General features: G+C 42.7%; 3 protein-coding genes across 3 annotated transcripts; 1 reads left to right on the forward strand and 2 right to left on the reverse strand.

The window, feature by feature from the left end:
* Nucleotides 1-728: 728 nt before the first annotated feature.
* tulp3 (TUB like protein 3) lies at nt 729-19,638 on the reverse strand. The gene is made up of 12 exons (XM_070853863.1): nt 19,563-19,638; nt 12,984-13,025; nt 11,159-11,210; nt 7,715-7,877; nt 6,721-6,993; nt 3,775-3,908; nt 3,476-3,667; nt 2,853-2,965; nt 2,523-2,640; nt 2,332-2,430; nt 1,988-2,159; nt 729-1,820 (listed from the first exon to the last, which is right to left on the reverse strand). Exons 1-12 carry the CDS (start codon nt 19,580-19,582, stop codon nt 1,687-1,689), a joined length of 1,512 nt encoding a protein of 503 aa, XP_070709964.1. The 5' UTR covers nt 19,583-19,638; the 3' UTR covers nt 729-1,686.
* Nucleotides 19,639-20,152: 514 nt separating this feature from the next.
* rhno1 (RAD9-HUS1-RAD1 interacting nuclear orphan 1) lies at nt 20,153-22,123 on the reverse strand. Its single transcript, XM_070854094.1, has 3 exons — nt 22,028-22,123; nt 21,691-21,878; nt 20,153-21,472 (listed from the first exon to the last, which is right to left on the reverse strand). The coding sequence occupies exons 2-3, from the start codon at nt 21,853-21,855 to the stop codon at nt 20,747-20,749; spliced, it is 891 nt and encodes a 296-aa protein (XP_070710195.1). The 5' UTR covers nt 21,856-21,878; nt 22,028-22,123; the 3' UTR covers nt 20,153-20,746.
* A 203-nt stretch (nt 22,124-22,326) lies between these two features.
* Nucleotides 22,327-27,594, forward strand: foxm1 (forkhead box M1). Its single transcript, XM_070853985.1, has 9 exons — nt 22,327-22,445; nt 23,591-24,088; nt 24,209-24,357; nt 25,041-25,232; nt 25,322-25,450; nt 25,776-25,835; nt 26,273-26,321; nt 26,441-26,613; nt 26,779-27,594. The coding sequence occupies exons 2-9, from the start codon at nt 23,629-23,631 to the stop codon at nt 27,592-27,594; spliced, it is 2,028 nt and encodes a 675-aa protein (XP_070710086.1). The 5' UTR covers nt 22,327-22,445; nt 23,591-23,628.
* The last annotated feature ends 125 nt before the right edge of the window (nt 27,595-27,719 follow it).

Consider the following 27,719-nt stretch of genomic DNA (forward strand, 5'->3'; position numbering starts at 1 on the left):
TTTGACAAATATCAGACTGGAATGTGTTTCATCTCTTGTAATAAAAGCATCTACATTTCAAAATATTTTCAATAAATCTTTTCTTTCTCATTTAAAACTCCATTGCACACAAAAATGATAAAACAGGATTTAGATTCCTGGCACACGGGGATTTTGAAAACTTTTGTAACATGAATTTGCTAAAACTAACCAGGTATTTGAATCTGTTTGCGTTTTGAGGAGGATTTCTGTGCAGGAAACATGCTTTTCAAACACCAATTCCATCTACCCCTGGAAAGGATGCAGATTAGACTGCTTTAAAGTCATTGTGGATTATTTACAGTTGGCTCTGTAGCAGTGATGACCCTCCACATATGTGGTTTATAGGGACGTTTTCAGTTGTGTTTCCACATGTCCTTTGTACAGTACACTGAATTAAGAAAATATTAAGGACATATAATGACAAAAGATTCCATCCCTTACTGATTTCCCTTATAATTCAAAAGGTAAGGTGTGAAAAGACACAGACGGTTAGATTTTTTAGGCTTTGAGATAGACAAAATATGAGCTGTACAAACTCGGCTCCAATTAAATGTCGCTTTTATCTTAAATACTCGGTACAGTTCTTGTCGTTTTTTTTCATACAAGCAAAGTCTGGATTAAGTTCTGCATCTGTGAACCAAGGAAAATATCTCTGTATATCCATTATTTTGAAATTCCGTGTCCTGAAATGACATTTAGTATTTTACACTTAAAGACGGCAAGAATAGATCAAATAAGAAGGCATTACTTTGTATTTTATATACAGTATGTATATCTTTTCTCTTTATATGTGCAATTCTGCATTTGTATTTTCACGGTTATCCAACTAGAAGAACAACTGCAGTCAAAAGAAAAAGATGACTTATTTACAAAAAACAAAAGAGGCCCTTACTGAATAATGCACCTTCTACACAACAATAAAAAGAGTCACGATGACATGATAATAAAAGAATGTTAGTTCTAAGTAGATGGCAGATCAGCCACATTTAAAGATGTAAACAAGACTGAAATTCTGTAGCCACGTTAGTGCCGAGACTGTGATGTCTATTACTGACTGCTGCATTGTTGCTTTCCTCAGTTCCTTATTACCAAATAACTCTAACGTTTGGCCTGCGGGTGGCGCCACAGGAGAGGCCATCTTTCTCAAACGTAACTGTGACATCTCAGCCGACAATCGTCATTCTAAGAGTCACGGCACGAGTGCGGCACAAAAGAACAAACACTGAGTGAAATAAAATTTAAAGGCAACAGAAGCAAGAAAAAGTACGTCGTTAATACAAAACTCACCGCCCTTCGAACAATGATGGGGTCATGAATTTAACATCACTTGCTTTTGCACCAGATGTCTGACCACGGCGCATGTCTCCGGCACAGGTGAGAGTGCTGAGTTTTGCTTTGTGTTTTCCCTTTTAGTTTGTATACATGTGCTCACACACGCTGTACAAAACGGTTACACTGCTACTGACATAACCCCACTAAAATGGCATGAAAAAAAAACAGTAGATCAGTATCATTATACAGTCTTGTGCTTCTTCTGTGTGAACTGATTCCCGACGATGTAATCAGCGCGGCTGCTGGCCTCCAAGTAGTCCCCGTGGAGAAAGGTTCGAGGGAGGACAGGAAAGGTGGCGGCGTGGAAGCAATAACATGGACAACACGGTGAGGTCACTCGCAGGCCAATTTGCTGTCGAAGCTGGACAGGCCAATGGCGAAGGCTTGGAGAGCACACATGGGATAGTTGTAGTCCAGAGTGAAGATATCCTCAGCCACTCTGCCAAACTGCATGACGATGTAGTCAGCTGGGGTTAGGGCAGACGGCAAAACAAGCACACGGTGTGTTAGAAACAGGAAGAGTGCAGAAAGTAAGTGGAAAAGAGGACAAACACCTACTTCTGTCTAGTCATCTTTAGCATTAAGAGCTGTGAAGTTGGATTACTATGAAAGACAGCGGAGAGGGGATGCTTACGGTCGTTGTCGTGAACGATTTGAAAGTTTTTGACTGATGCTTGAGTGACGCGGCCGTGGAAGTTCAGCACATAGGACTGGGTGTCATCGTTCCACACCGGGGCTTTATTGTGCAGCTCGATCAGGTTGTCCAGCGAGTGATTCTGCCACCGGCTCAGGAGGCTCTCCTGCTCCTGTAAACCAAACATAGTCATGTAACCAGCTCAGCACAGTCCAAACTGTATATTTTAGTCAAGATGATCTATATAACATCAAAGTAAAGAGAGCATGTTAAAACAACACTGTGCTGTTTAGGACAACACTCAAATATCAGTAACCACATGACTCTAGGACCGTCACACTCACATTTTGAGGCCTCACAGGGACTCTTTCAAAGTTCATGTTCATGCCTGGGATGATTACAGTCATCTTCCGGGGTCCTTTGAATCCCAGCACGTTGGTTTCCTGCCAAACGTGACGGGGACGTTTTCACTTAGCGCTGCGAGCAAACTTGGGACGTATGGAATACTTGTTGCGTGTCTGTGTCATTCACTCACATAGCAGATGGCAGCCAGTTCCTGTCGTGTGTTGCACTCTTCCAGCAGTGCCCCGGGGTTTTTGCAGGGATTGGTGCCGTTGTCGTACACTGTGAATTTGGTGCCCATGAGGTTGGACCTGATAGAATACACACTTATGATGAGACGTTTTGCAGTCTTATAGCACGAGCAAAGAGCATGAAATACTTAATCCAGCAAGATTTTAAAGAGGATTTTCGACAGATTGTGTTCTGACCTTTGTAGATGTGAATTCAGGTATGCAAATGGGAGAAACAACATAGTCCTCCATGGACACAGGTCATTCCAGAGGTAAAATTAGTGTGTTTTTACCTCAGTTTACCAATGAAGCTCTCCCCCTCTCGTGACAGGTCAGTGGCATCCACTGAGATAAGGTAGTTGGATGTCTTACTCTTCTTTCTCTTCCTTCCTGCCAGCAAAAACACCTGGAACCAGAGACAAATGAGAGAAAATGAGAAAAAATCTATTTACATCTGTACTGCACACAGATGCCTTACTCCTGTGAGGTTCATCCTGTATTATCTAGTAGTTTATTCAGTAACTCTTCATAAACTATTTGGGTTGGTAAAGTTTCTGTTTAGATTGCATTATAGTATGGTACTATACATATATATACAATTTCTTCGGGCAGCTAATGATTATATTCAGTGTGGCTTAACCATCTATTTCTCAATGAATAATTTTGTTGATAAAATGTTGAAAATTGTTTAAAAATGCCATTATAATTCCACAGAGCCCTGGTTTAACCTTCCAATGGTACAAAAGCCCAAAAATGTACAATTTACTATAATATCTGACAAAGAAATGCATTAAATCCACAAACTTGAGAACAGTTTTCTTCAAAAATGCATTGAAAAAATGATTTATTGATAATTCAAATAGTTGTTGATTTATTTTTCAGCTCTATAATCCCTCAGTAACATGAGCCCACTCACTCTCTTGCCATCCTCTCTCTCCATGTGCATGAAGTAGGTGGGGTACAGGCCCCGGTCCATGCCCTTCTTGTCCCGGGTGATTCTGCATTTCACAGTGATGCCACGTGGAGCCGGACGAAAGACAAACTCCTCTAGGTTGGCCACGTCGATTAGTGCGCTGTCTGCTGTGGGTGATCCCGGGCTTACCAGCTCCTGGGTACAGCGAACACAGCACGCAAACGTTTGTTGAAATAACAGCTTTTCTATTTTGCAGTCTGTGTTCGAAGCTTGTCAGCGAGCGCGTTTATCGGGCTACTCACCGGAACGTCCTTGCCACTGGCAGCAGACGTGGGTCTGGTGGCGTCTGTGTTGGGGGACAGGGAACGTGTCCGCTCTTCCTCCGCGTCGTCCTCGTGCTCGCTGGCTTCATCGAAGTTCATGCTGCCAGACAGACCTGGTGAGGGAGACGTGTGGGAGAGCTTTAATGATACACGAAGGCCTTTACAGTTTTATGCTGGCAAGCTCATTCACACAAGTCAGGAGGAAAATCAATCCCAGAGGCTCTGTGTATATTCACATCTACAAAAGAATCTCAAAGACTTCATTTGATGTCTTTGATTTTGATGCAAAATCATCCCTTAGGTGCATTTCACAGTTTTTCATTTATATATGACACCTAATTTCTGAAGATCTGATGCAATACTTGAGCAATAGATGAAGAAAAATAGCACATTATACAGTTAAAAATCTCTCTCTTTTATATTCCTCTGAAATTTTCAGCTGCTTATTTTCTTTTTTCTGACTGAACCTGAGCTGCTTTCTATCAAACAGAATAATGTGATAATACAGTTCGGCTCTGCTACAACTTCCCCTACAGAAAGGTCACATTTGGCTAGTGGCCTTGATTGAATCCCTGCCTGTCACAAACAATGCATCTTTCTCTAAGTCAGTTTCTGCAAGGGTGAGATTAATCTCAAGAGATGAGGCTGACGTCCCTCCAAGACTTTGCATCTGTGTACTTGTGAAGAGACGGCTCCATGCAGTCATGCAGATGTAAAATGTGCCTTTCTGACTGCGGCCGGTCTAGACTGCTTGAGACATCTGTCTCTTCATTGATAATTGGATTTATCAGCCAGGACGCAGCTATAGCCTGTTTTAATGCGCTGTCAGGGGATGACAGAGGTCCACTGGTGTGGAAAGATCTCAGTAAACAGGGGAGATTGTGTTTCTCCACATCTTTGCAGCGTTAAAGATATGTAAAGTCGGAACATGTTTAACTGTGATTAAAATGTAATGTAAATTAATGGCTTGACCAGAAATGACATTAATGATAATAATGCTGTTGGTATAAATATAGAGCATGTTGCACAAGTCCCCCTAATCACTGTAATCCAATCTTCAGCTTTGAAGTGAATAAATGGAAGTAATTTTGGCTCACTACTGGTGAAGCCTGTTTCTTTACACACACAGAGTATTTCCCTCTTGGCATACAAAAGAGACATTCTGCCATGTCGTCCTTCAATCTGGACAAACATATCACTGGCAGGTTAGAGAGCAGGAGGGGCAGCAGAGCATAGGCCTGTGCAGTATTGAGCAAGAATAATAATGTGACACACAACGCAGCCAAACATAATATTTACACTGGGGTATTTACAAGAGATGAACTCAGGATATGCAGCTATTCCTGAGAGAACCATCATGAAATACAGATTGCAAATGTTAGCTTCCCTCTAACAGTGACTCCAGGGCTCCAATTAAAACACAGAACAAAGTTGTGTGAGCCACTGGCTTATGAAGTCAACCATCTGGAAAAGTCAGAGAGGACTCATAATGGGCTTACCAACAACCTACTAAATAAACCCCCAAAAAAAGACACATGCCCTGATGATAATTAGCACACAGCACGTCAAGAATATAATTCTCAGTGTCAGCCAGAAATGCAGGTCTTGATTGAGAGAGCTGATCAAATATGAATGTACCACAAAATTCATATTTCTTCTGTTTCCTCTGGGGTGGAGGTACTATTCAAGGACAGGGAGCCAAAAATACCTGCTGGAAGTCCTGAGGACATATTCCTATGCTAAACTGGGCTGACATTAACAATGAGGCTTTGCATTATTGAGAGGGACAATGACATTTGTTACTGTGGCATCGCGTCACACTAAAGCCCAGGAAAAAAGATAACTAGAGCAGCTTTTGATCGTTTCGCCCAGAAATTTTGCTGTGGCTCTGCAATGCCAACGCTATGACATTTGCGGAACATTTGTTTTAGCCTTTAACCTCCACCTCTTCAAATGGAAGTTGACGTATTTTTAGGATGGAGAAATTTGGTGTTGGTGCAAAAGCAGGTGGATCTGAAAAGTACACAATCCACTCTGGGCTAAATATTCATCTACCATAAACTGTATGAATCCCTGCCAGCTGGCTGGTGAGTGTGGGTGGCAGCAGCTATAACAACGCCATAGATGAGCTCTGCAGTATGAACAATGCCCCGGCCTATTATTAAATGACCCACTTCTCGCTCCCATCAATCAAACCGCTGTCTGCATCCCTATACCATACTGCAGCGGAGCAGTGCTTAAAAATTCTGCAGGATGACAAAAAGTCTGACTTTGCTTAACAATGGCTGCTAATCTGGAGTGAGTTTTAGTGAATTACAACTACACTGACTGTAAAGTAGCACACTGGTCATCACTGGCAACAAGAGGAGAACTACACCGTATTGTTTTTGTTTATATATGTCTCCTCTAAACCTGCTTCAGGAGAACATATCTCCTCTCAAATGTAGAACTACTGCACATCACCCTTTAGCCCTTTTATTCCAGTTCTTGTAAAACAGCATCAGGGGACTGATGGGAAGGTAAATAATTTAACAGGAACCCACGCTGGCTGATATTTGATTATATTTGAATATATCGTTCCTAAACGCAGGCCTGAAGTCAATCAATTGGCTTTGTGGATTTAAAATGCTTATAAAAGACAATCAGTGCTTGAATAATCCTTCATGAAGTAAATTCAAAGGATATTTAAACCATAAACTTTCATTTTCAAAACACAGCAGTCTAATAAAGATACAACTGGATACTTCAGACTTGGATTATACTTCATTTCTTGAGAAATGTTTTGCAATTGTTGTACTGTTGTTCAAATAAATCTACAGTATTTTTCACTGTGTTTTGTCTGTGAATCTATATTTCAGGGGTAAACACTTGTTGCTGATATTTTAAATCTAAGTCTATTTAGTGTTAAGCTCTTCCAGGACTCACCTTGTTTTTCCAGTAATTCATGGATATCCGTCTTGGGCTCTAGCAGCGTCTCAGTGTCTCCATCCCTCTCAGGTTCCTCGGCAGTGGGAGACTGGGGCTGAGACTGAGGCTGCGACAGCAATTGGGTCTGGGACTGGGACTGGGACAGGGACTGGGACAGGGACTGGGACTGGGACTGGGACTGGGACTGGGACTGGCTCACTGACAGGATTTGGATTTTCATTCCCAGATCGGGGGCTTCTGAGCCCAAGAAAGCTGCTGGGCCATCAATACCTACAGCAGGGGGGGGTAATTACCGTACAACAGTTTGTCTGAGTTCTACTGGACCTGAGTCATCACATATGCTGAAAAGCTAGACTACATTAATTAGCTCAAGATTTGCCTGGGGTGTTTTTGAAGGAGAGCCTGGAATAGATTCTATTAGGTACCTCATGCATGCTCTAACGTGGGGTCTCTCCATATAACTGTACAGTAATCAGCTCTCTTGTCTCGTGTCTGAATGACATCAAGTTTTACCCAACTCTGTCCTAGTGCATGATCCTATTCGATGACACGTTTTTAAATAAAATGCGAAAATAGTCAAATAGTCACTGGTGAAATAGTCAATAATCTGAATAAATGGAATACAACACTTTAACCTTTAAACATGTGTTTATTCTCTGTATAGATATATATATATATATATATATATATATATAGATGTATATACAACAGACTGTTATAGTTTATGTGAGACAGTGCTAATTGTCACAACAATAATTTTAAGTAAATGTGAAAATAAATTATAAAGAACGTGGCTAAATACTTCAAATGGCAAACACAAAATCTTGTTTTGCCCAAGTGTACAATGCAGTAATCCTTATATGATATCTTCAACAGTGAAGCACATCAATGCCTACTTTTTATGAAAAGTCTATTTGATTTTACATGCCCTAACATAAATAAAACCTTTGTGTGTTGCATAGACATGAATGGATGACAGTGTTTTCCTCACCGTCCATGATGACATCGTTGGTGATAGTGACTTGAGACTCGACCAGAGGGGCCTGCTCCTCGCCTCGCCGTGTCCTGGAGCGCCGGGGCCGAGCTTCTGTGTTGGGCTGAACCATTAGAGGTTCTTGACGCTTCCGCCGCTGCTTCTGCTCCAGCAGTGCCCTCTGTGGGCCCAACAGGAAAATGGAACTAATGCAGCAGTTGGCTGAACACCCAGTGGACAAGCTGTTTAGTCAGCTGACAGTACAGTACACCGCTGTCAAAGCCAAGATCTTGCATAGCTACATGATGGAGTAAGTGACTCAATAAGACGATTTTACATAACAGAAATGCCAACCTTGAAAATCCAGTCAAAGTATAGAAAAACTGGAAAGTATAGAAAACTGGAATTGATTTATTCAAACAATGAGTATAGCGATATACACCCACACTGCTTGGACAATGCAAACAAGCGGTACAGGTGACTACAGGATGACTCACATAACAGAAAAATAACCCTAAGACTGGAGCCAAAAAAGAAGGGCAAAATTCCAAAACCAGAGTTCAGTGAATGGGTTCACTAAACAGCCAAAATAATGCGAGCTGAGAGAGTCTAATTTGGTGTTATGCTCTATTGTATATTGAAGAATGGCTGACATTCCATATTTAGACGATTTGATAAAGAAATGCGGCAGGTCTACTGAGGATCCAGCAAAATGCCATCAATGACATGAAGCTTTTTTCCCCTTTTCCTTAACTGTTATTTTTGCCTGATGACTACACATAATTGGTATATGCTTTAGGTATGCGGTGCAGAGCGTAATGTTTTGTGTTTAAGTTTCAGAAAGGGCAAATCCACTTGCCCGAGCCCCAGTCTCTGTGGCCAAAGCAGCCGATGCATTACGCAAGCGCATTAATTAGCGCGTCAAATGCACAACAACAAGTCCTGTTTAGTGATGCTGTTTAGTGAGCTGGAAGAGACCAGGAGGCCTTGTCTCGTATTTGCCACACTGAACAGCTTTCATAACTCATCAGTCATTGTGCTAACACTGAAAAAATGTCTCAACAAATCTGTCTCACGGTTTCCTCCCCTCTATACAACCACAGCTACACCCACCACCACCGCTGCTGCTGCACAAACCACTGTTATGACCTATTATTGAAAACGTGGACTGATGTGACATTTCCACACAATCACACCATCTCCATGGGTGTAAATAGTGCACTGAAAACAAAAGGGAAAATACAGTACAGTCCATCAGCATGAACATGAAGGTCAGCAAGAGGTCAGAAAAGAAGTATATGGTATTAGTGAATGCATGAGTTCTTTCCTGCACAATTGTTTGGGAGCTTTATAACCTAAACCTAGATTTATTTCAAAAGACTCAGTGTTAAGAGGACAGGGACTTGTGTGCTCGCTTTATGGCTATAAATAAAGGCCACATATGAATAAAACATAAAGCAGAATTATCATACTGAACATCATTACAGTTAGTGTAATAAAATTAATTAATTGATATGGAAATACTGCCAGATTTCAAGAACAAATGTGAACATGGGGAAAAAACAGAGGACTAGTGATGGATGAGGTGAAAATGCATCAGAAACGACTCAAAATGAGATTAAAGTGAGGTTTAATGCCTTCTTAAGCTGTCAGCCTGCACTCCGGACTAATTCTTCATATAATCAAAGAGAATGGAATGTAACTTCATTCAGGCTCTTCCCTGTATTGGAGAAAACATGAGAAAAATAGTAGACTAATGTATGAATCTGATTTAAGGAGACATACTGTATATCTGTATATAAGTGTGTCTTAGCAAAGAATCTGACAACAAAAGTTACAGGGTGTCAGAATTCTCTTCGTTATCTCAGACAAACAGATCGAAAAACAGTAAGATAGAAGATAAGACAGGAAGACTGGGTAACACTCACACACATGAATCACTCATACAAACTGTCATCCTCAGACAGCTGAAAAGGAAATGTATCAGAAAGAAAATTAAGTTACCAACCCGTTCCATTGACATCCTGAACAAGTGCTATCAGGTATCTCTATGGAAAACGCATTACAAGTCCCATTTGTCTTGAGGTCAGATGAAGCTACGTTCTCCCCCAGAGAGCAGCACTCGTGCTGGGCATGACTCCGTCTCCCTCAATCTCCTCCTGGAACTGAGTTTGACGATTGATAAACCAACAACCTCCTCTGCACTGTGTGGTCCACTGACAGGAAAAGGTCTGAGTCTCGGGCAAATACTGAGCGCCAGTGTGTGTGACTGTGACTGTGACTGTGTGTGTGTGTGTGTGTGTGTGTGTGTGTGTACGTGCAGTCGCCGTTGCTAACTGAATCAGCAGTCATTAGCACTCCAGCAGAAAGGAGAGAGAGAGAGAGAGAGAGAGAGGGAGGGAGAGAGTGAGAAGGGGCTGTGAGGTGCGCTCACAGTGAGATACGGTCACAGCTCCAGTGATTCTAGTATTACTATCCGAAAGCTTTTCATATTATTTAAAATGGGAAAATGTGGTGGGAAACACTGAATAGAGTGAAAATACAGTAAAAAGATGCATTTAACTTTTGTTGTTTAATATTCATTTGTTTATCAGTTTTCTATAACCTGCATGTGATCCTCGTCTGGGCATGAGGGCATGAACGTTTGTCCTCATGAGTTATGTAAGAACAGAGGAATCTCAAGTGTGCTGCACAACTGAACCACAGTGGGACCACGACCCACACACACACACACACACACACACACACACACACACACACACACACACACACACACACACACACAAAGCCAGGCATCCTGCACTAAATCCCTCTCTCTCTTTGAACTCACCAATCTGGCCCTCCTGTTCCTTTCCGCCTAATGTGTGAGATAGTGGAGTACAGCTTCCAGCTTAAATCAAAGCTCTACACTGCAGCTCTTCAGCAAGGTTTTGGGATAAAGCGTCTCACCGAGACTCAGGGGGAAAGGATGAAAAGAGAACAAATGTGTGACAGACGAAGGGCTATGTCAGGTAATAGGCGGATAAAAGGACACAATTCCGCTTCAGGGCTAAGTAAGCATTAAAATTCCAAGTGTCTGGGCAGGTGAAAAACAGGAGATTTTCAAACCCACAACATTAATCACTACATTACACACCACTGCAGCGATGCTGAAGGAACTCCTGCCGACAGCAGCACCCCTTGGTGACACCAGAGAACCAGATCACAAGGTCATCTCAGCCCTTTAATTTGACCCCTTTCAGGCAAACTCTTGGCAGGTGCTCATAAATACAACAGGTTAGCTGTCCACCAATAACACCGTCTACGTAAGAATCAGGAGGCTTAATCAAACCAAAATTTCACCATTATAGCTATGAACTACACCAGCTGTTCTTTACAAGTGCACTGAAAAAAGACTTGAATCTTAAGGACAAAAGTGTGAATTATCAAAAAGTTGTTTATATGTGAATGAAGGCTTCTGACCTGTTTTTCCAGCTTCTGCTGCATGAGACTGGCACTGTCATCCTCAATGCCGCTGCAGAGAAAAAAGAGAAAGGGTTAAAAGTTCATTCATCTCTAAAAGCATCTGCACTGAATTTGATTTTCCTGGTCAAACCAGTAGGGGTCACCACTGCTGCTGCATTAATGCCAGGCAACAAAGACTTAGTATTCTGTATGGTCTTCTGTGAAATAAACTAATGAGGCAATAACAAGGTTTAGTCACAGAAGTGGCAGTTTTAAAAGCATAGATTAGCAATAATTGAAAACATTTAGCCCACGGAGCTGCTAAAACAGCCCTAAACAGGTAACAAGCTAAAACCGAATAATGACAAATCTACAGGCCAGAAAGCGGCCTTGTGAGACTGTTGGTTAAACATGGCGTGCCTCTTTTTCAAGAAGAGAAGACAAAGCTCCAGCTGAGATGATGCCTAGCAGTCTGGCTCCTCTGGGCATTTACCCTGGACACCTATCTGAAGGGACTGGGCGCATGTTGCTTGGCTACCGTGTGGAAAGAGAAGGGCAACAGCGGGAGTCTGTACTGGCTGAGCCTGGATCAGAGACCTACTGTGTCTCTACTCCTGTCTGTCTTTCAAACACACACACACACACACACACAAGTCAGTCACATAGGCTGATGTAATGCGTGGGTCACTAACTCCATTTCATGTTTCTTTCATCTTTTCCCATCAGGTGCAGCTTTAAATATCACATGTTCTACTGGGCTGAAATGAGTTTTTTTTTTTTTTTTTAGAGACGGATTAAGGGTATAGGATGAGGAGTCGTCAAATCTCACTGCCTATCTCTCCGTCAGGTAAGCTCATCAGATATCTGACGCTCTCGTTCTCGCTCCCTATTTCCGTCTCCCTCAGTCACATCCTCTTCACGGCTCTAGTGTGTAGGTGATGACACACACTGCTTAAGGACCTCGAGCCCGATGCTGGCTGACATCAGAACTAATTTCTGAAGCACCGTCACTGCATGTCAAAAGGTGATGAGTTCTGGAAACCCACTTATACCGAGAAGAACGCTTTAATAAGCGTCTTCCACTCTTATTAAGCTCACAGCCTTGCGATTGACATCATCATCTGCGGCCCAACAGCCGACATGGGCTCGAGTGACAATCGTGTTGATTCTACGTCAGAATTAGTCATCTCGCACCAGTGTGTCATGTCACTCGTAAGCCCCTCTCCATGTATCACTCAGTGTTGACACTGGCAAACAGATGGGTCCCCTGGGAGGCCATTATGGCAACTGAGAACAGGTGCTGGTGTCAGGGAGAAGGGCTAGAGAGCGGAGGATGATATGATAGTAGTTTTTAATTACACGTACAGGATCGTCATTTATGGCGGCGAGTGAAAGTTGTGCAGACGAACTCTTTGGTCTTAGTCTGTTGCATGGGGTTGTAGAAGCCTGAAACCTGTGGATTAGGATACTTCCACCAGTGGAGCTTTTATCAGAGGACTGCCATATTTACAAAAAAGTTTGTCTCGGACTGACGTGATTATGTCCGATGATCAAACCAATTGAAAAATAACTGGGTAAAATCTTTACTTAGATTTCCCATTGGGCCCCGTTGTACCCTTGAGAGCAATCATGATTTAAAGATTCTTGGCAGTGCAAACATCTTGTGAGGCAGTTTGATTGCCAAAACAAGACCTTTGAAGACCTACCCTTGGACTTTATGATGATGTTTAATTAAAATAGTTGAGCGGCAATGATTCAATTCACCCTCGTTGACCTGATAATTTACGTCCCGAACTGTGAAAGGAAAGTGAGTGTGCGTTAGGGGAAGTGTGTTGCTGCCTACCTTGCTGTAGAGTTGGAGGAGAAGCTGGCAGAGCTTGAGGGTCTTCAGGTAAAATGGCACCAAGTGAGCCAGCAGCACAGCACATGTGGAAAATAAGAGTATGAAACAAGTTCAGCAACGAGATCACAACTCTGTGGGACGTGAATAATGCTTCACATTCCTATAATGTTTTACTGATTAATTTGCAGCTTGAATGAAACAAGCTATTGCAGCCTGCTAACAGAGGTTAGGATTCGGGAGGTCGGTGATTATCTAATGAGGTCAAATGAGTTGATGATAAAGACAGAGGACAGCTGCAGAACAGGTGCAACATAGAATAAAAGACAACAAACACTGAAACGCTTCAATCTGTTGGGGGTTTAGAGGATGTCTTCTACCACAAATGTTCTTAGAAACATTCACATATGCACAAACACACACACACACACACACTTGCCTCATCAAAGCTGTGAGTGATGAATGTTTCATTAGTCCGTCACAGCTTGGGTGACAAGACAAGGACACGCCACCGTTGTCCCTTCCTTGTGTGTCAGACCAAGGTAACCATGGAGACTTCAGCTCTGTCAACAGCGCACCTCCACCAGCATTGATTAAAAACCTGCAGCCGGTTCTTGGGCTTCACTGTAATTGGAGGCCTCAGCACTGTACTGCAAAGATTTACAGGCTGACAGAGGGAGGGCGTGAAATTTTTTGTTGAGCTGCTCATCGGAATCAAAATATTTATTCAGACAGCATTTGGTCTGAGGCTTGAGTGAGTCAGATGTGCAATATAATATATTTGACTTTAAAGAGAAAATGTGACATGATTTTAATGTTATAAGTAATGAAATGGTGAGAACCGCCATCACACCACTGTTGATTCAGGGTGCAGAAGAGGACGAGGTGACCAGTGGCTTTTCAGAAGACAATATCAAACCTATTAAGAAATTGTACAGCATTAACCAGGGGGATCTTCGCTGTTTCGCTATTGTTCATTTGAATTAAAAGCCTTCTACTTTTGCCACTTCAAAAAGGAAGTTGAATGAGCATTACTTAATGTCTGCCAAAGGCGATTCAGCTTCCAACTCAGATGGGATCAAGAATAAAAGGAGGAAGGATAAGATTAAATTCTTAATCCGCTATGGGTCAGTGCATGGCTTCCAGAGAGAGAAAAAATGATACCAAAATACATGTCGAAAGAATGAAAGAAGGCAAGCACAGTGTCTGCCCTCCCCCAGCGTGAAGCCATACACCTACAGTACCTAGTGGGCTTTTCTAAATATTTCACTTATGTAAAGCTGATCAGCCACAACTATGTCTGTGTCTACCCTGAGGTGTACAAGCACAATGGTCTCACTTGGAAACCTCACTGTTTGAAACAAAGCGCAATTACTTCGCCCAACCTTTATGTGCTAATAAAACATTGTACCACACAACTCCCTGTAAACCACAAATTATAACTTGTATATTTATGTTATTGTACTCATTATTCAAAAAAGATTCACCCTGACTGAGATTTTGGGGATTTTTAAATTTTGGACAGAGCCGGGCTGGCTGTAATTCCCCTGCTTCCAGTTATTATGCTGAATTAGGTTGCTTTGACTTCAGCTACGTGCTTCACGCACTGACACGACATTGATATCAAGCCTCTGATTTCACTCTCAATGTCAAACCAATCCCATATAACTTATGGCTTTTAACATGAAACAGCTGGATGAGGTGTGCAAAAAGCAACTGTTGTCTGCTGTTCTCTTTCTTCGGCATCACTTTGTCCCCCTATTAAAGTTTTTCCCCTTCGCAGCTTAGGCTATCTAGAGGTAGGTACGTTAGGTTTATATGCAGGGAGAAACCTTTCAGAAGTGTCACAAGTATTTTAAAATGCAATGAACAAAAATGAGCAGAACCCTTAACAAACTTGATGACTAATAAAGGTGAAAACTATATATGAGTTACAAAGGCGATGCTGCCATTACATTAGTATATAGATGTGGCAAAGGAAAATGCCACATTTGGCAGTCCCAGTCATTTCAGCTGTTTCAGTAATCAGTTGGATGAATAATCAAAGCATATCCTCAATTATAATAGTGCTCCAATAAAGCAGCCAACGGCATCCAAAAGAACAAACACGTTGGACACACACACAGACACACACACACAAATCATCAACTCTGGTTACACAGCCCAGTCACAGCCTGGTGCTCTGAATAAGTAACGACGTGGTGGCAGAAACATGAGCGAGGGGCACATCTTTGACTGCAGGGCAGCCATTCAACTAGTCAGAGGGATAGAGCAGTGACTGGAAGAAACATTATAGTGGCACTCTCCTGTGTCCTGGCACAGGCCACTCTGCAGCTTGCTGAACTAAAGCAAAAGTGCACTTTGTGTGTGTGTGTGTGTGTGTGTGAATGCAGGATCCAGTTGTCTAACGCGAACAAATAAACCGCAAGTCTTGGAGAACACACAAGGAAGGCTATTTTCAAACAGATGCCTAACGCTATAATGCCAAGATAATAACATATGGAAGTGTGTGCAGCTACCTGTATGACCAGCGACTGTAAACAGGCTGAGATCCCCCATTCTTTACAGTGTCCATGGATGCGGCTGCAGGAATGCTAGTCCAAGGCTCTTCTACCTACCGTATCACAAAAATCTTCATTTACACTGGAGCTCCGAGTTTTACTGCGCAGCTCTACCGAACAGTGAGCCCTGCAGGCTCCAACATCTCTGCTGTTATGTCACTGAAAAAAAGAGTAGCAATGTCCCACCCAGGGGAGTGACAGCTACCAGCGCTGAGGCAGACTGAGGTTGGGAGGCTTGGAGCCGTTACCATGACTTCACTCTTCAGGCAATGCACAGGGATTCGGCTAGAGATAGGTATGAAAGTGACGAGCCAAAATGCTAGCGTTGCAAAGATATTAACAAAACCAAGTCTGAATGTTCTGTGAACTTCAGCAAAGTTACTCCAGCAGGACATCATAAGTGCAGAGGGAAGCTGTTTGAGTTTACGTTTGTTATGAAGTTACTCTTTCTCAATGGCTGGAAATATTTCTTTAAAAAAAAAAATAAAACAGCTAGACTACTTAATATCACCTAAGTTTCCTTATTTTACTGCCCGACTCCTTTCCAGTAACTTTGTGAAAGACTCAGCAATCAGTCGCAGCTCATTTCCTCTGACTCATGGGGGGGGGGTACGTACATCAAACCACAGATGCACATTCTGCCTGGCATCTCAGTTATATGCAATAGTTGGAATTTACTGGGCTGTAAATAGACTCTTCTTAGGATTAATGCAACATCAACATTACTGGATCACTGTGTTTGAGTGCATGAGTAAGATATTCCAGTCTGTGTTGCTCATGATAATATTGAAGAGCTCACGCTGTTTTGAAAAGGTATCTCAATAAACCTATAGATCACCCTTTCTAAAAACAGACACGGTGTGGGGACCTCAATTTAGTTGCTAGGAAACCAGAGCCTCCCAATCATTTTTTTTCTGTGCCTATCTGCAAGAGCGAGAGAAAGAAAGCACAGAGAAAATGAAGAGTGTGTTTGTCCTGAGAGACAGCGGTAAAATGGCATATAAGTCAACTGATGATAAGCAGGGGAATCATTCACCAGAGGGAGTAATTATTGAGCTCAAAACAAATGATGGAAATAAGCTACAAGAGTTGATAATAATACAATTTCTCTTGGGGAAATACTCCACTCGTGATTCTCCTACGATGACGCTTTACTTTGTTTAGGCAGCTTCTAAGAAATGGCTTCTGCCTTTTAAGTGTTTGGCAGTTTGAATCTTCTCATGGTGAAAGAACTGATCAAAGGAAATTCAAAATCTAACTCTAACGCCACAGATTTATCGTGGACATACAGCAGAACAGGAGAAGTGTATGGAATGCTGTAGCACTCAACAAGGACAAAGTGCAAACCATTGCAAATACCAAGGATGTTTTGTCAGTGTAAGTGTGTGAGGAGCAGACTGGATCACTCTGACTAGCTGGGCCTTGCGTATTTGGAATCCACTGGACAACCACAGTGAATCACAACTCAACCTCAAGCCATGCTTGCAGCTGCAGAGGTCAACCGCCATTTTTGTGAAGAATTTTTTCAATTGATTTACAATGATGGTGTTACGATGGTCCACTAAGACGAGTACTGAATTCCTTTTTATACATCTACTCCTCCTGGGGGCCGGACACATTATACATTTGGCTGTTTAGTTTATTATTGATCTATGTGACCTTGTTCGAGGACTGTTGTATTAGTCGGTTATACTGTTGTCTTCAGTTGTCTGCAATAATAAGCTCAGAAACTGTTAACTATCATAAGGCAACCTTTCAGTCGTAGATTCTACGCTGACGTTGAGGGTCTTTCACTGCCATTAAAGTACAGATGTCCTATTTCTCATCTAAGGTTATGTGTTACATTACTATTACTAAACCTGACAATGATAGTACAGTGCAACAAAGGAACAGAGATCTTCATCAGCCCCCCACTTTCTACACTGCACTCATGTAAGCAGTCCTTTGTGATGCTGTTATGAAAACTGTTACTCCTCAGATGTCTCGGCTCTGCAAGCAGACTCTGGGATTTATAACTGCTTCACTCTGCCAATTGACTCAATGCAGTCCCTGGTTAAAGAGAATCTGAGTGAATATTAAAGAGGTCCTGGTGCTTTGGAGTCTGCAGTGGCACTCTGCTACTAGGGATAATAATAATAATAATAATGATGTTAACAGCAATTATTACATTTGTGGGAGATTAATAAGAAGGCAACGAGACACCAAGAAAAGGCTCCTTATTTAACTGTACTTGAAAGTTGATCATTACAAATGCTGAGTCAGCCATCTGTGAACTTTAATAGAAACTGTCTGGGTTGGTACGGAGCAGTGTGCATCACAGCTGGTACGCCTGCCGGTCAGGAATGAGCCCATTGCTGAGTCTCACGTTACGAAACTGAGTCAGTTACAAAGCTAAGAGTTTTTTTCTAGTGTAAAAACATAGTTTAAGACATCTGGGGGAAAGCATAGACAGGATAGTGAGTAAGTCAAGTCATTTTCTAAGTCAAGACCCAACAAACACTGGCTGCACTCAGGTTATGGATTCATGTTGTAGAAAGTAAATTAGCCAAGAATATTCATGCAGAGAGCAAGCCACATAGTTGTAGCTATGCAGTGCAACAGGCAATTTAACTATATAACTATAATAAACACTAGTTTGCATACTGTGGCTATGCCTTGAATGACAGTCATTGTCAAACTGAATAAAATCAAATAGTCAGACTTGGACTGCAACAGGAAAGGGTGGGAGCTACTTTGATCTCTATCTCCCTGCAAAATGAGAGCAGACCTCTGCTCAAGTGCTTGAAATCGTGTACTGTAGCTTCTATCTTGCACACACACACACACACACACACAAAGAACCCCTTTGCAACAACATTTGTTTACATGACCAGCAGAAAGGACATCAGAAGAAAACTGCAGGAAACACTATGGTGCAATATGCTGAGGTGAATTCCGTGTGTTGAGTCTCTGGCTTTTGCATGTTTTGCATTTAACTGATTTACTTACTAGCAGGTGACATTTACTTATCAGATCTATTGCACTTGGGTGGTGAGGATATGTTCTATCTTACAGGAATGCCTACACACACACACACACACACACAAAAAGGCTACGCAGAGGCGTGCTCAAACATGACATGCAAACATTTTATTCCTTACGCTTCTCTCTCTCTCTCTCTCTCTCTGAGTGCGTGACTGTTGGTGCCACGATCTGTGCTGCACATCACCTATTACATTGTAATTAAACAAGACAGGGCGCTGGATCCCGTTTAGTCGTTCTACATTCCAAACCACGACGCAATCCTTCATATTTCAGAAGAAACGGTGTCGTTATTTTTTTTACCTGCATTGCATCGATCGCAAATACTTCAGGAGATTGCTTGTCAAAACGCACAAACAATTTGTCACGGCAAGACAACGTAGAAGTTTAAATAACAAAGAACAACGGGTTATTCCGTGTATCAACTAGACACATATTCATCGGCTTTCACATTATTAGCTAGATAGTGATAGTTCGCTCACTATTATTCAAGTCCACTGCGTTTCTTCCACATTTGTTGTGGCTGTAGCTGATACCGAAACACTATTAAGACACATTAGCCACTTATGGTAGAATCAAAGGTAAAGTTAATGGTCCATTTCTCTCCTTTTCCATTGTTTAGCTACAATGTTAAGCAATTTGTGAAGCGGTTTTGCAGCGAGACAGCACGACCGTTAGCTCGCTCGCTAAAAACCTTGGCATTCACTGAGCAACACTATACCCTCAAAAATGAGAAATTACACACGATGACTGTCATCTGTGTTTTCTTTTTTTCTGCCAGCTGTGGAATGTGTTAGCTAACATTGGGAGCTAACGCTAGCTGCCACAGCCCAGCCTCCACTGTACGCAACGGTGCCTTTATAAAAGTTGTGGGCGACAGTCTAAGTTTTTCGGGTAAACCAAAACGGTCACAACCGCGTCTAGCTTTTCATTCCAGAGTGGGCCATACGGAAGATACAAACAAAACGCAAACGCACATGCAATGTGTGTTTTATTTTACCTTATGCTGTAGTAACTCATGTTTATCCACGGTTGCTAGGGAAGATCCTCGTGCGGCAGTACACTTTTTATGGACGCGGTTGAGGAGAACTCTGTAATTCGGTCCTTAGTTACCGAACACACTAAGAACGGCCGTTCCTATTGGTCCGCCGATTAGTGAGGTGGGCACTGATTGGCGGACAATGTGCAGAAGGGTGTGGCCTTGTCCTCTGTGGAGAGCTCTTGATTTTTTTTCCCCTTTTACCTTGAAATATGCAATCGCTTCAACTCAAAGATGACTCACAGCCACGAAGAGCAAACCTATTGTTACAGAAAAGATAAACATGACAGGGTTTGGCCAAGATGACCAGTAACCATGGCAACAGGTAGTTCATGAAAATTGTCAAAATTACCCATATCCTTCCTCACAAAAATATTTTATTTCTGAAAACATGAAACAAATATTCTCAAGATCTCAATTTAATGAGCATAATTTGTTTCAGTTTTCACTTCTATGACATTGCAGAGAGAAATAAGTTTTCACTCACCCCTGCCATCCCATCACCAATCGTAGCCAGTGAGAAGTCTTAATAAAGCAACAATTTTGGTTGCTCTTTGGACTAATTCATTTATTCCATATATTTTATGCACCATATTTGAAAGACAAAAAAGGGGGTTTCCAGTTACACAATCATCCGAATCATTCAAATGACAGCAGTGACTAAAGAATTCATGACATTATATAATGTTAAAATAACAATTATATAACTTAAGACACTTGTGTTTCCTCAATATTGGGTTACAACCATATCAGTTACAACCCATTTGGACACCTTTATGCATATGATCTGCAACATAATCTGTTAGAGTGCATGTTATGTCTAAACCTTGATGCTTGGATATTGCAGTAGTTGTTGCAGTTTTGATTAGTTCATTACTTGATCTGAATCACAGCTACGAGGGCTGTGCAAACAGGTGAGAGTCATTTCATAACATCCCTGGATCATCATTATGAAATGCAATCAAAGCAAAATGAAGTAAAAAGTCAGTGAACTGAAATGTGATCAGCACTTAAAAATGCAGCAGCTCCGCTCAGTGCAATAAAACTAAGTTATTAGAAAGGATTCTGGTCACAGAAATGGTCCAATGAACAATCAGTATATCCTTTCTGTTGACATCACTGCCTCCTCTTACCAGGTCCGTACATCAGCTGTGAATTAATGCATCTGACTCAGAGAGATGCCCCCTCTCTTTTAACAACAACATCAAACCCCTCCTCCTCCTCCATGTCACCTTCACCCCATAATCCCTCTCTGGTGTGTCAGCCGCCAAAATGTCAGATGGCTGATTAGGTGGTGGTGTACACGGCCGAAGCCGTAGCAAGTGTAGAGAGGTGGGGGGGGGGCAACTGCTCCCTTCTTCTATTACTTTTGGAGTGTCTACATCAGGTGGTGGACCGACGCTGCTGAGCGCATTGGAGACAGGCGTTGAAGCATCATCTTCTGGGATTCTGCATCGCTCTCTCACGTGAACAGGTGCAGTTTCAGGTTTGTCCAAACATCTGCTGGAGGATGCAGCACCATCAGACAACCTCTCCACATTTCTCTTTCTGATTGAGGTCAGCTGTCTCTGTGGCGTGTCTGAGTGCTGTGCACTTGAAACTGTCCTTTTGATTTGGCGTGATCCCCATGATTGATTTCCCGCAGCAGACACAACGGTAGACTCTGTAGCTTTCTTTGCGCGTGTGCTCTTTGGTTGATGAGACTGGTCTCTTGACCTTGTCTGGAACGATAATGAGGGGAATTTGCACACACTCTTCTTCCTGGACAGCTGACTGCAACTGTCAAGGATGCTTGTGGCGGACTGGCATTTTCTCCTACCGCGCCTCGCTGGAGGGGCAGCTGCAAGTGAACTGTCAAACTGTGGGCTTACCTAAAAGATTTAAAGTACAGCAATCAGCAGCATAATAAAACTTGAGTCACGTATAACTGGTGCTATTCTGTGAAATAATTTTACGGGACAGTCAGGTTTATCTGCAGACCCTTGAAGCTACAACAGATTCACAGACATACTCAAGGCTCTGCTCCTTAATGGCAACCACAGAACCATGTCACACACCAGTAAGTCATCACAATAAATTCACATCTTACCCAAGATTTACTAGCTGAGCTGTCATGTGCTTGTTTCTCAGTGAAAAATTCTTTGGGATTGAGTGCTGCTCGGACTTCAGGCACATTTTGGAGTCTGGCTCCACACGAAGCCCGCTCCTGGAACAGCAGGGGAGGCCTCTCTGTTTTTATGGCTTTGCGGGGCATTAATGGAAATCATTCCTGAAGACCTGTTGGAGTGAAAGAATCGCTAAATCAGCATAAATGTCACTTTTAGCGTTGCTGTTCGCTGGTCTAGGTCACAGTTCACGGTTCAGACGTCCACAGGCAGCTGTATACCTTTAAACGTGTTCATTTGTTGCTATTATATTCTACATACCTTAATGTTGTACTTCGCGGAAGACACAACCATCGTTACAAACAATTAATATGTGTCCGAAAGGATAATTATCCCATTGTCGTTGTCTACTATGAGCTTTTTTTGTTTTCCGTCTTGTTACTTGTTATTTCCCGGTTTCCGCCACTCTCGTCCCTGATTGGTGCCAATGTATTTCTTTACCTCGATGCTATTGGTGCACGTTTACACCACGTGATCAAAATGACGGATGCAGCACCCACAGCGCCAAAATTCAAAAACGCTTCTGAATCGACCGGACGGCATGTAAATAATATTAAATGGAAGAATATCACATATATCATGAATCCTTGGATGTACAATCGGATATGAAGACAGTGTTTCAACCACAAGAAGAAGTCCAGCCCGGTGGATTTACCTAAAACATCACAGTAATATGAAGGTTTGGCTTTATTCGCTTTGTTATTCGTTACAATAGAGTAGTTAGCTAGCGATAGCTAACACTAGCTGTTACTTTGTGACTAGCCACTACGACTTGCTAACTTAGCTTCCAACCACAGATATCTGATGTTAACAGTAGGGAAGGTGGTCAGGTGCACTAGGAAATCTGTATTGCCAGCAAATGTTTCCTCCGACTAAGTAGCAAAATAAGTATGTCATTCGTGTACCTCGAAGGGATATCATTGTAAGCATCATGACATTGTATGTTTCCATAACCTTTTCTTCAAATGCGCAACGCTATAACGAATCACTTAAAAGGTTTTATCAGTAAGTACAAACACGTCTTTAATTCGGCATACCTAATATAAACAATGCAGCGCGTGTTTTATTAAACTCGGGTAATTAAATGCACCGCTACTTGTTGCCACACTAAGCTAACCAAGCTAGCTAGCTAACAAAAGTTAACAAGGGGGCGATAATGTGAAATAACAGCTTGAATCGGTTGTATAATGTGGAGTTCTCTTAAGGTGGAGGACTGCATGGTGGGCTATTGGCCGATCGCTTTTTTATTTGATCTAAATACTATGAATCCATAAAACGCGAACTAAACTTTGGATGTCTGCCAGGGCTTCAGCGGTAAACGTTAACTGTTACACAAACACGTCCGCTGCAGGCATGTAGCGTTAACGACTGTTGTTCTAGAAGGCTTGAGTCTCCAGGAAACAAAACCAGCTGATATTTACAATAACTGGCTGCAAAACGGAGAAACTGCACAGCTAAAAAACGGACTTACGGGCAGTGTGGAGCTGGATTTCATCTTAAGGTCCATTGTTAGCATTTTGCTCGTCCCACCCGTGTTCTGATTGCTATTTGCTATGAACTGATTTCTTCGTGTCAATCTAAATCGATCAGCGGACAGAGTAACGGTTTGAATCCAGCCTGGGTTAACTGTTGGCTAGCAAGCTCCTAACTTGCCATTGACTTCATACCTTCTATCAGGTAAACCGTAATCTACCGGTGATCCTAGTTAGCTCGGGGTGTTGTTATGATAAACACCTGGCAGTGATGACAGAGTGAAGTGATGAACATTTTCCCAATGGCTTAGAAGCAACCCATGCATTTGCCTTTTATGTTATTTTTCAACAGAATACCAGTGAACACCAAGGAGCATTTTTAATGATTTGATGACCATGAGACGGAGCCCAAGGAGACCCCTGATCCTCAGAAGAAGAAAGCTGCCTTTCCAGCAAAATGATCCGCCAGCAGTTGAGTTGGAAAGCCAGTCTGGTGCATCAGAGAACCCCAAAGAACCCTCAAAATCCGCCTCCAGTCAGTGCTTCCCCGATGGCATCCGCATTATGGACCACCCCTCCATGTCTGACACACAGGTGGTGGTCATTCCCAAAACAGCAGACCTTCAAAGTGTTATTGGGGCCCTCACTGCCAAAGGCAAAGAGTGTGGAGTCCAAGGGCCAAACAAGTTCATCCTTCTTAGTGGAAATGGCAGCAGCGACAATGGATCTTTTTGTCCCTGTCCTGCTGAAGGAGATGACGTCTCTACAAGGAGTGCAGAGGGACAACCAGTGAAAACCGAAACTATGCACACCTCCCTGGATGCTAAACCTCTCACTGGAATAAAAGCATGTATGGAGATAAGATTTTCCTCTAAGATATTTCAAGATATTTTAGAAGCACTGACTTGGTTGTCTGTCTTTAATCCTCCCTTTGTTTAAGCAGTAATGGTTTTTGCTTTCCTTTTATCAGTGAATAAGGATCTGGATTGTGGTCCTTTAGACGACAGCCTCACCAATATTCAGTGGCTGGGCAGAATGAGCACCAGTGCCCTCGAACCGGATCCCACCAAGGATATGACCAACAAGGAGAACAAAGACTCAAACTCGCATGTTTTTCAGGTCAGCTGATCCTTCTTGTCGCCTCAGTGTGAGAACATATGCATGTGTGGAGGGAACACTGATCTAAGGCATGTCTCGGCACGTCCTCTTAACACCATCCTTGAACTAGTCTGTGCCACTTAAGTGTCCCGTGAGTGTGATTTTTAATGATCTCCATGGCAGTGAGATTGCAGAAAACTATTGCGCCGCAGGTTAGATTAAAATGAATCGAATGAATTGAAATTATTAAAATGATTGCGTTCCATTACAGTAAATAAACTAGTGGTAGCAGCTCATGTAAGAAAATTATCATCAGCCTGCAAGATCTTATGTGAAATAATTTTGATCGTTAATTAACATGCATGCAGTGCAATTAAGGGGCAAGATCAGAACCGAATAAAAAAAGGGAACCAAAACATTATTGTGTATTTGAGTATCTGCAATATTGCAGTTACTGTGAATAATGAGGTTGTAAGTCACGTGACTTTATTATTTAATTATCCCATCATTTGCAGACATTTTGAAAATGTTGAGTGCTTCTTTTTACATTAGCATCATACATGAAGTCATGCGCAAAGATTTAAGAGGTTTCCATACAACAGGGATTTAGTAGAAATCTCTTTATGGTCCACACTGTCTTTAATGTGAAATAATCCAATAATCCATCATGTAGTCAAGCCTCTGGTTCTTCGTTTCTTGTACAGGCACGGATTACACAAATGGATGCTGAAGCCGGTCAGCAGCCCATGTCGGAGAGACCACCGTACTCCTACATGGCCATGATCCAGTTTGCTATCAACAGTCGTAGGAACCGGAGGATGGCACTGAAAGAGATTTACACGTGGATCGAGGACCACTTCCCGTACTTCAGAGAGGTGGCCAAACCAGGATGGAAGGTATTTTACATCTAAATGTAAAATTTGTGGGTGTGCACATCCAATAATAGTCTTATGATAATATAATTTCTGTTTATTTATAATTGCAGAATTCTATCCGCCATAACCTCTCGCTGCACGACATGTTCATTCGTGAGACGTCGCCAGATGGTAAAATTTCTTTCTGGACTATCCGTCCCGAAGCCAATCGATGCCTCACTCTTGATCAGGTGTACAAGGTGAGCTGTCACATTCTCCCACTTTTAGAAAGAAGGAAGCTGTATTTATTTTTTTTGTATTGAATTATCATCGTCTGTGGTGTCGGGGAAACTGTGTGTCACATGATGTGAATGCTGTTTCACACAGAAAATGGGAAATCTCTAATGTTACTTTTTTATGTGACCATATTCCTTAACAATCATCATGTCCTTGTATATAATTTCCTAACTTATCCGCCATGTTTTGTCTATACTCATCGTCATATGCAGTGCTCTCAGATTTATTTCCGTTTTGGATTTATCGACTTTTGTTTTCCAATCTTTCATTCTACATCTTTCCCTGCAGCCTGGTTGCGACCCAATGACTGCTCCTGTTCCAGTGCCAATGCTTTTATTCCCCCACCAAGTAAGATTGGTTTTTATCTTTCTTTTAATTCTCTAGGAACAGTTTTCATCCCTGCAGTCAGGCAGAAGAAAGCAAAAAAAGGGACAGAAAACCAGAAGCTGTTCACTTTCACTCTTTTTTTTTTTTTGATCCAAAGAGCGCAGCTGCAGCTGGAGGTCTAAGGTCTAGATAAATCGTTTTGTTGCAGGAGGAGATGATATTAACAGGAGGGGAGGCTGAAGTCCAACAAAGACTTTATGCACTCAGAAATGTATCTATCGTTCCTCCATACAGTGTAGGGACAGTATTAAGAGGTCTAACTTTGACATCTGTCTGTTCTAGTGTGCTATCAATGGAGAGACACAGGTTGTCACTAAAGTGTAGTGAGGAATAAGACGGCCACTGAGACGAATACTGAAACCCTATAAAGTAATGGTGTGCAATTTCACCTTTCACAGCAACAAAAGAAGATGCCTCCAGATGCAAGAAAAACACCAACTGGCTTGGGTGAGTTAAACAGGAAGAGGGAAAATGCAGCTAAAAGTGTCCAGAAATGGACAGAAAATGTTAAAAGTTGGTCGTTAAGATGCTCTGCTCTGAGCTGCTGTTGTGTTTTGTACCACCAGAGAGGAAGATGAAACCTCTTCTCCCGCGAACCGATTCCTACTTGGTCCCCATCCAGCTCCCCGTCACCTCCTCCGTCTACCTGCCGTCCTCATCGGCCCAGTGCCCGACCTCCTGCTCACAGCAGAAACGCAGCGTTTCACGAGGAGCCAAGAGAGTGCGGATAGCTCCTAAGGTAAAGACGAATCTATTGCAGAGGCATGCCGAATTCAAAGGCACATCCTCAATGTTGTTTTTGAAGTTCTATATTTGAGAAGCTCAAACATAAATTTTAAAAATACACTTTTTCAGTAGCAAGAGTCATGGTAGAATTGTGAATGACACGTTTTATGTCTGACAGGTGACCCAAAGTGATGTCCAAGCTGCAGTAACATTTCCTCAGAACAACAAAGATGTCAAGCTGAAGGAGGAGCCGGAGTGCATTCCGATCAAATGCGAGACTCCCAAATCCCTTCCGAAGAGACAGGCCAGCAGCTCCCGACGTAAACAGCGCCTGGTTCGCTCTCTGGACGACGAGCCCGTCCTCCTCTGCCCTGATAATACTTTCTTTGACTCTGGCGTAGCCTCGGATGCCTCAACCTTCCAGGATGCGCGAGACGCCGAGCCGGACGAGCACCAGCACGAGCAGCACAGCCCAGATCGGGAGTACTCCTTCAAGACCCCCATAAAAAGCAGCAGCCACCTCACCTCCTCCACGCCAAGCAAGCCCCCGTTTAATGTCGCGGCCGAGCCCTGGAAGGTGACCCCGGTGGGCAAGGGGAGCGGAGACGTTCTGGACTTCAGCCCCATTCGCACACCAGGCGGTCCCGCAGTCACGCCGCGGCATGACTACACCACCTTCAGCTTCAACAGCACTCCCTTTAAAGACTTGCCTCTGTTCAGCTCCCCCAGAGAGCTGCTCAACTCCGCTCCCTCCAGAGCGACCGCATCATCAGGCTCCCCCATCCAGTGCCTGCAGAGCAGCTCCTCCATGGAGCTGCTTCAGGCGGGCGGGGCAACGCCCACCAACCGCTCTATCACAGAGGGCCTCGTCCTGGATACAATGAATGACAGCCTGAGCAAGATACTAGTGGATATTAGCTTCTCTGGCCTGGACGATGATGACCTAGGCATGGCCAACATCAGCTGGTCCGAGTTCATCCCTCAGTTTAAGTAGGCCGAGGGCCAAAACACTAGAGGTGGGGAACACAGAGACGGCAAAGCAGATGCAGATGTAGGATAGATCTTTGGGAGAAAAAGAATAAACCGTACATCCAAATTTGTGGAAATTGTTAGATTTGG

Source organism: Pempheris klunzingeri, chromosome 22 (assembly GCF_042242105.1).
Source record: "Pempheris klunzingeri isolate RE-2024b chromosome 22, fPemKlu1.hap1, whole genome shotgun sequence".
In the NCBI taxonomy this organism is placed as follows: domain Eukaryota; kingdom Metazoa; phylum Chordata; class Actinopteri; order Acropomatiformes; family Pempheridae; genus Pempheris; species Pempheris klunzingeri.

What these genes read in the sequence shown, in the direction of transcription:
- foxm1 (XM_070853985.1), top strand. Translation starts at nt 23,629, where the DNA reads ATGACCATGAGACGGAGCCCAAGGAGACCCCTGATCCTCAGAAGAAGA. An exon ending in TGCTTTTATTCCCCCACCAA is followed by an intron (nt 25,836 to 26,272) that starts GTAAGATTGGTT and finishes CACCTTTCACAG; the next exon opens with CAACAAAAGAAGATGCCTCC. An exon ending in GAGTGCGGATAGCTCCTAAG is followed by an intron (nt 26,614 to 26,778) that starts GTAAAGACGAAT and finishes TATGTCTGACAG; the next exon opens with GTGACCCAAAGTGATGTCCA.
- tulp3 (XM_070853863.1), bottom strand. Translation starts at nt 19,582, where the DNA reads ATGAGTTACTACAGCATAAG. An exon ending in CCAGTGGCAAGGACGTTCCG is followed by an intron (nt 3,668 to 3,774) that starts GTGAGTAGCCCG and finishes CGCTGTACCCAG; the next exon opens with GAGCTGGTAAGCCCGGGATC. An exon ending in AATCGTTCACGACAACGACC is followed by an intron (nt 1,821 to 1,987) that starts GTAAGCATCCCC and finishes CCCTAACCCCAG; the next exon opens with CTGACTACATCGTCATGCAG.
- rhno1 (XM_070854094.1), bottom strand. Translation starts at nt 21,855, where the DNA reads ATGCCCCGCAAAGCCATAAAAACAGAGAGGCCTCCCCTGCTGTTCCAG. An exon ending in GCTCAGCTAGTAAATCTTGG is followed by an intron (nt 21,473 to 21,690) that starts GTAAGATGTGAA and finishes TAAATCTTTTAG; the next exon opens with GTAAGCCCACAGTTTGACAG.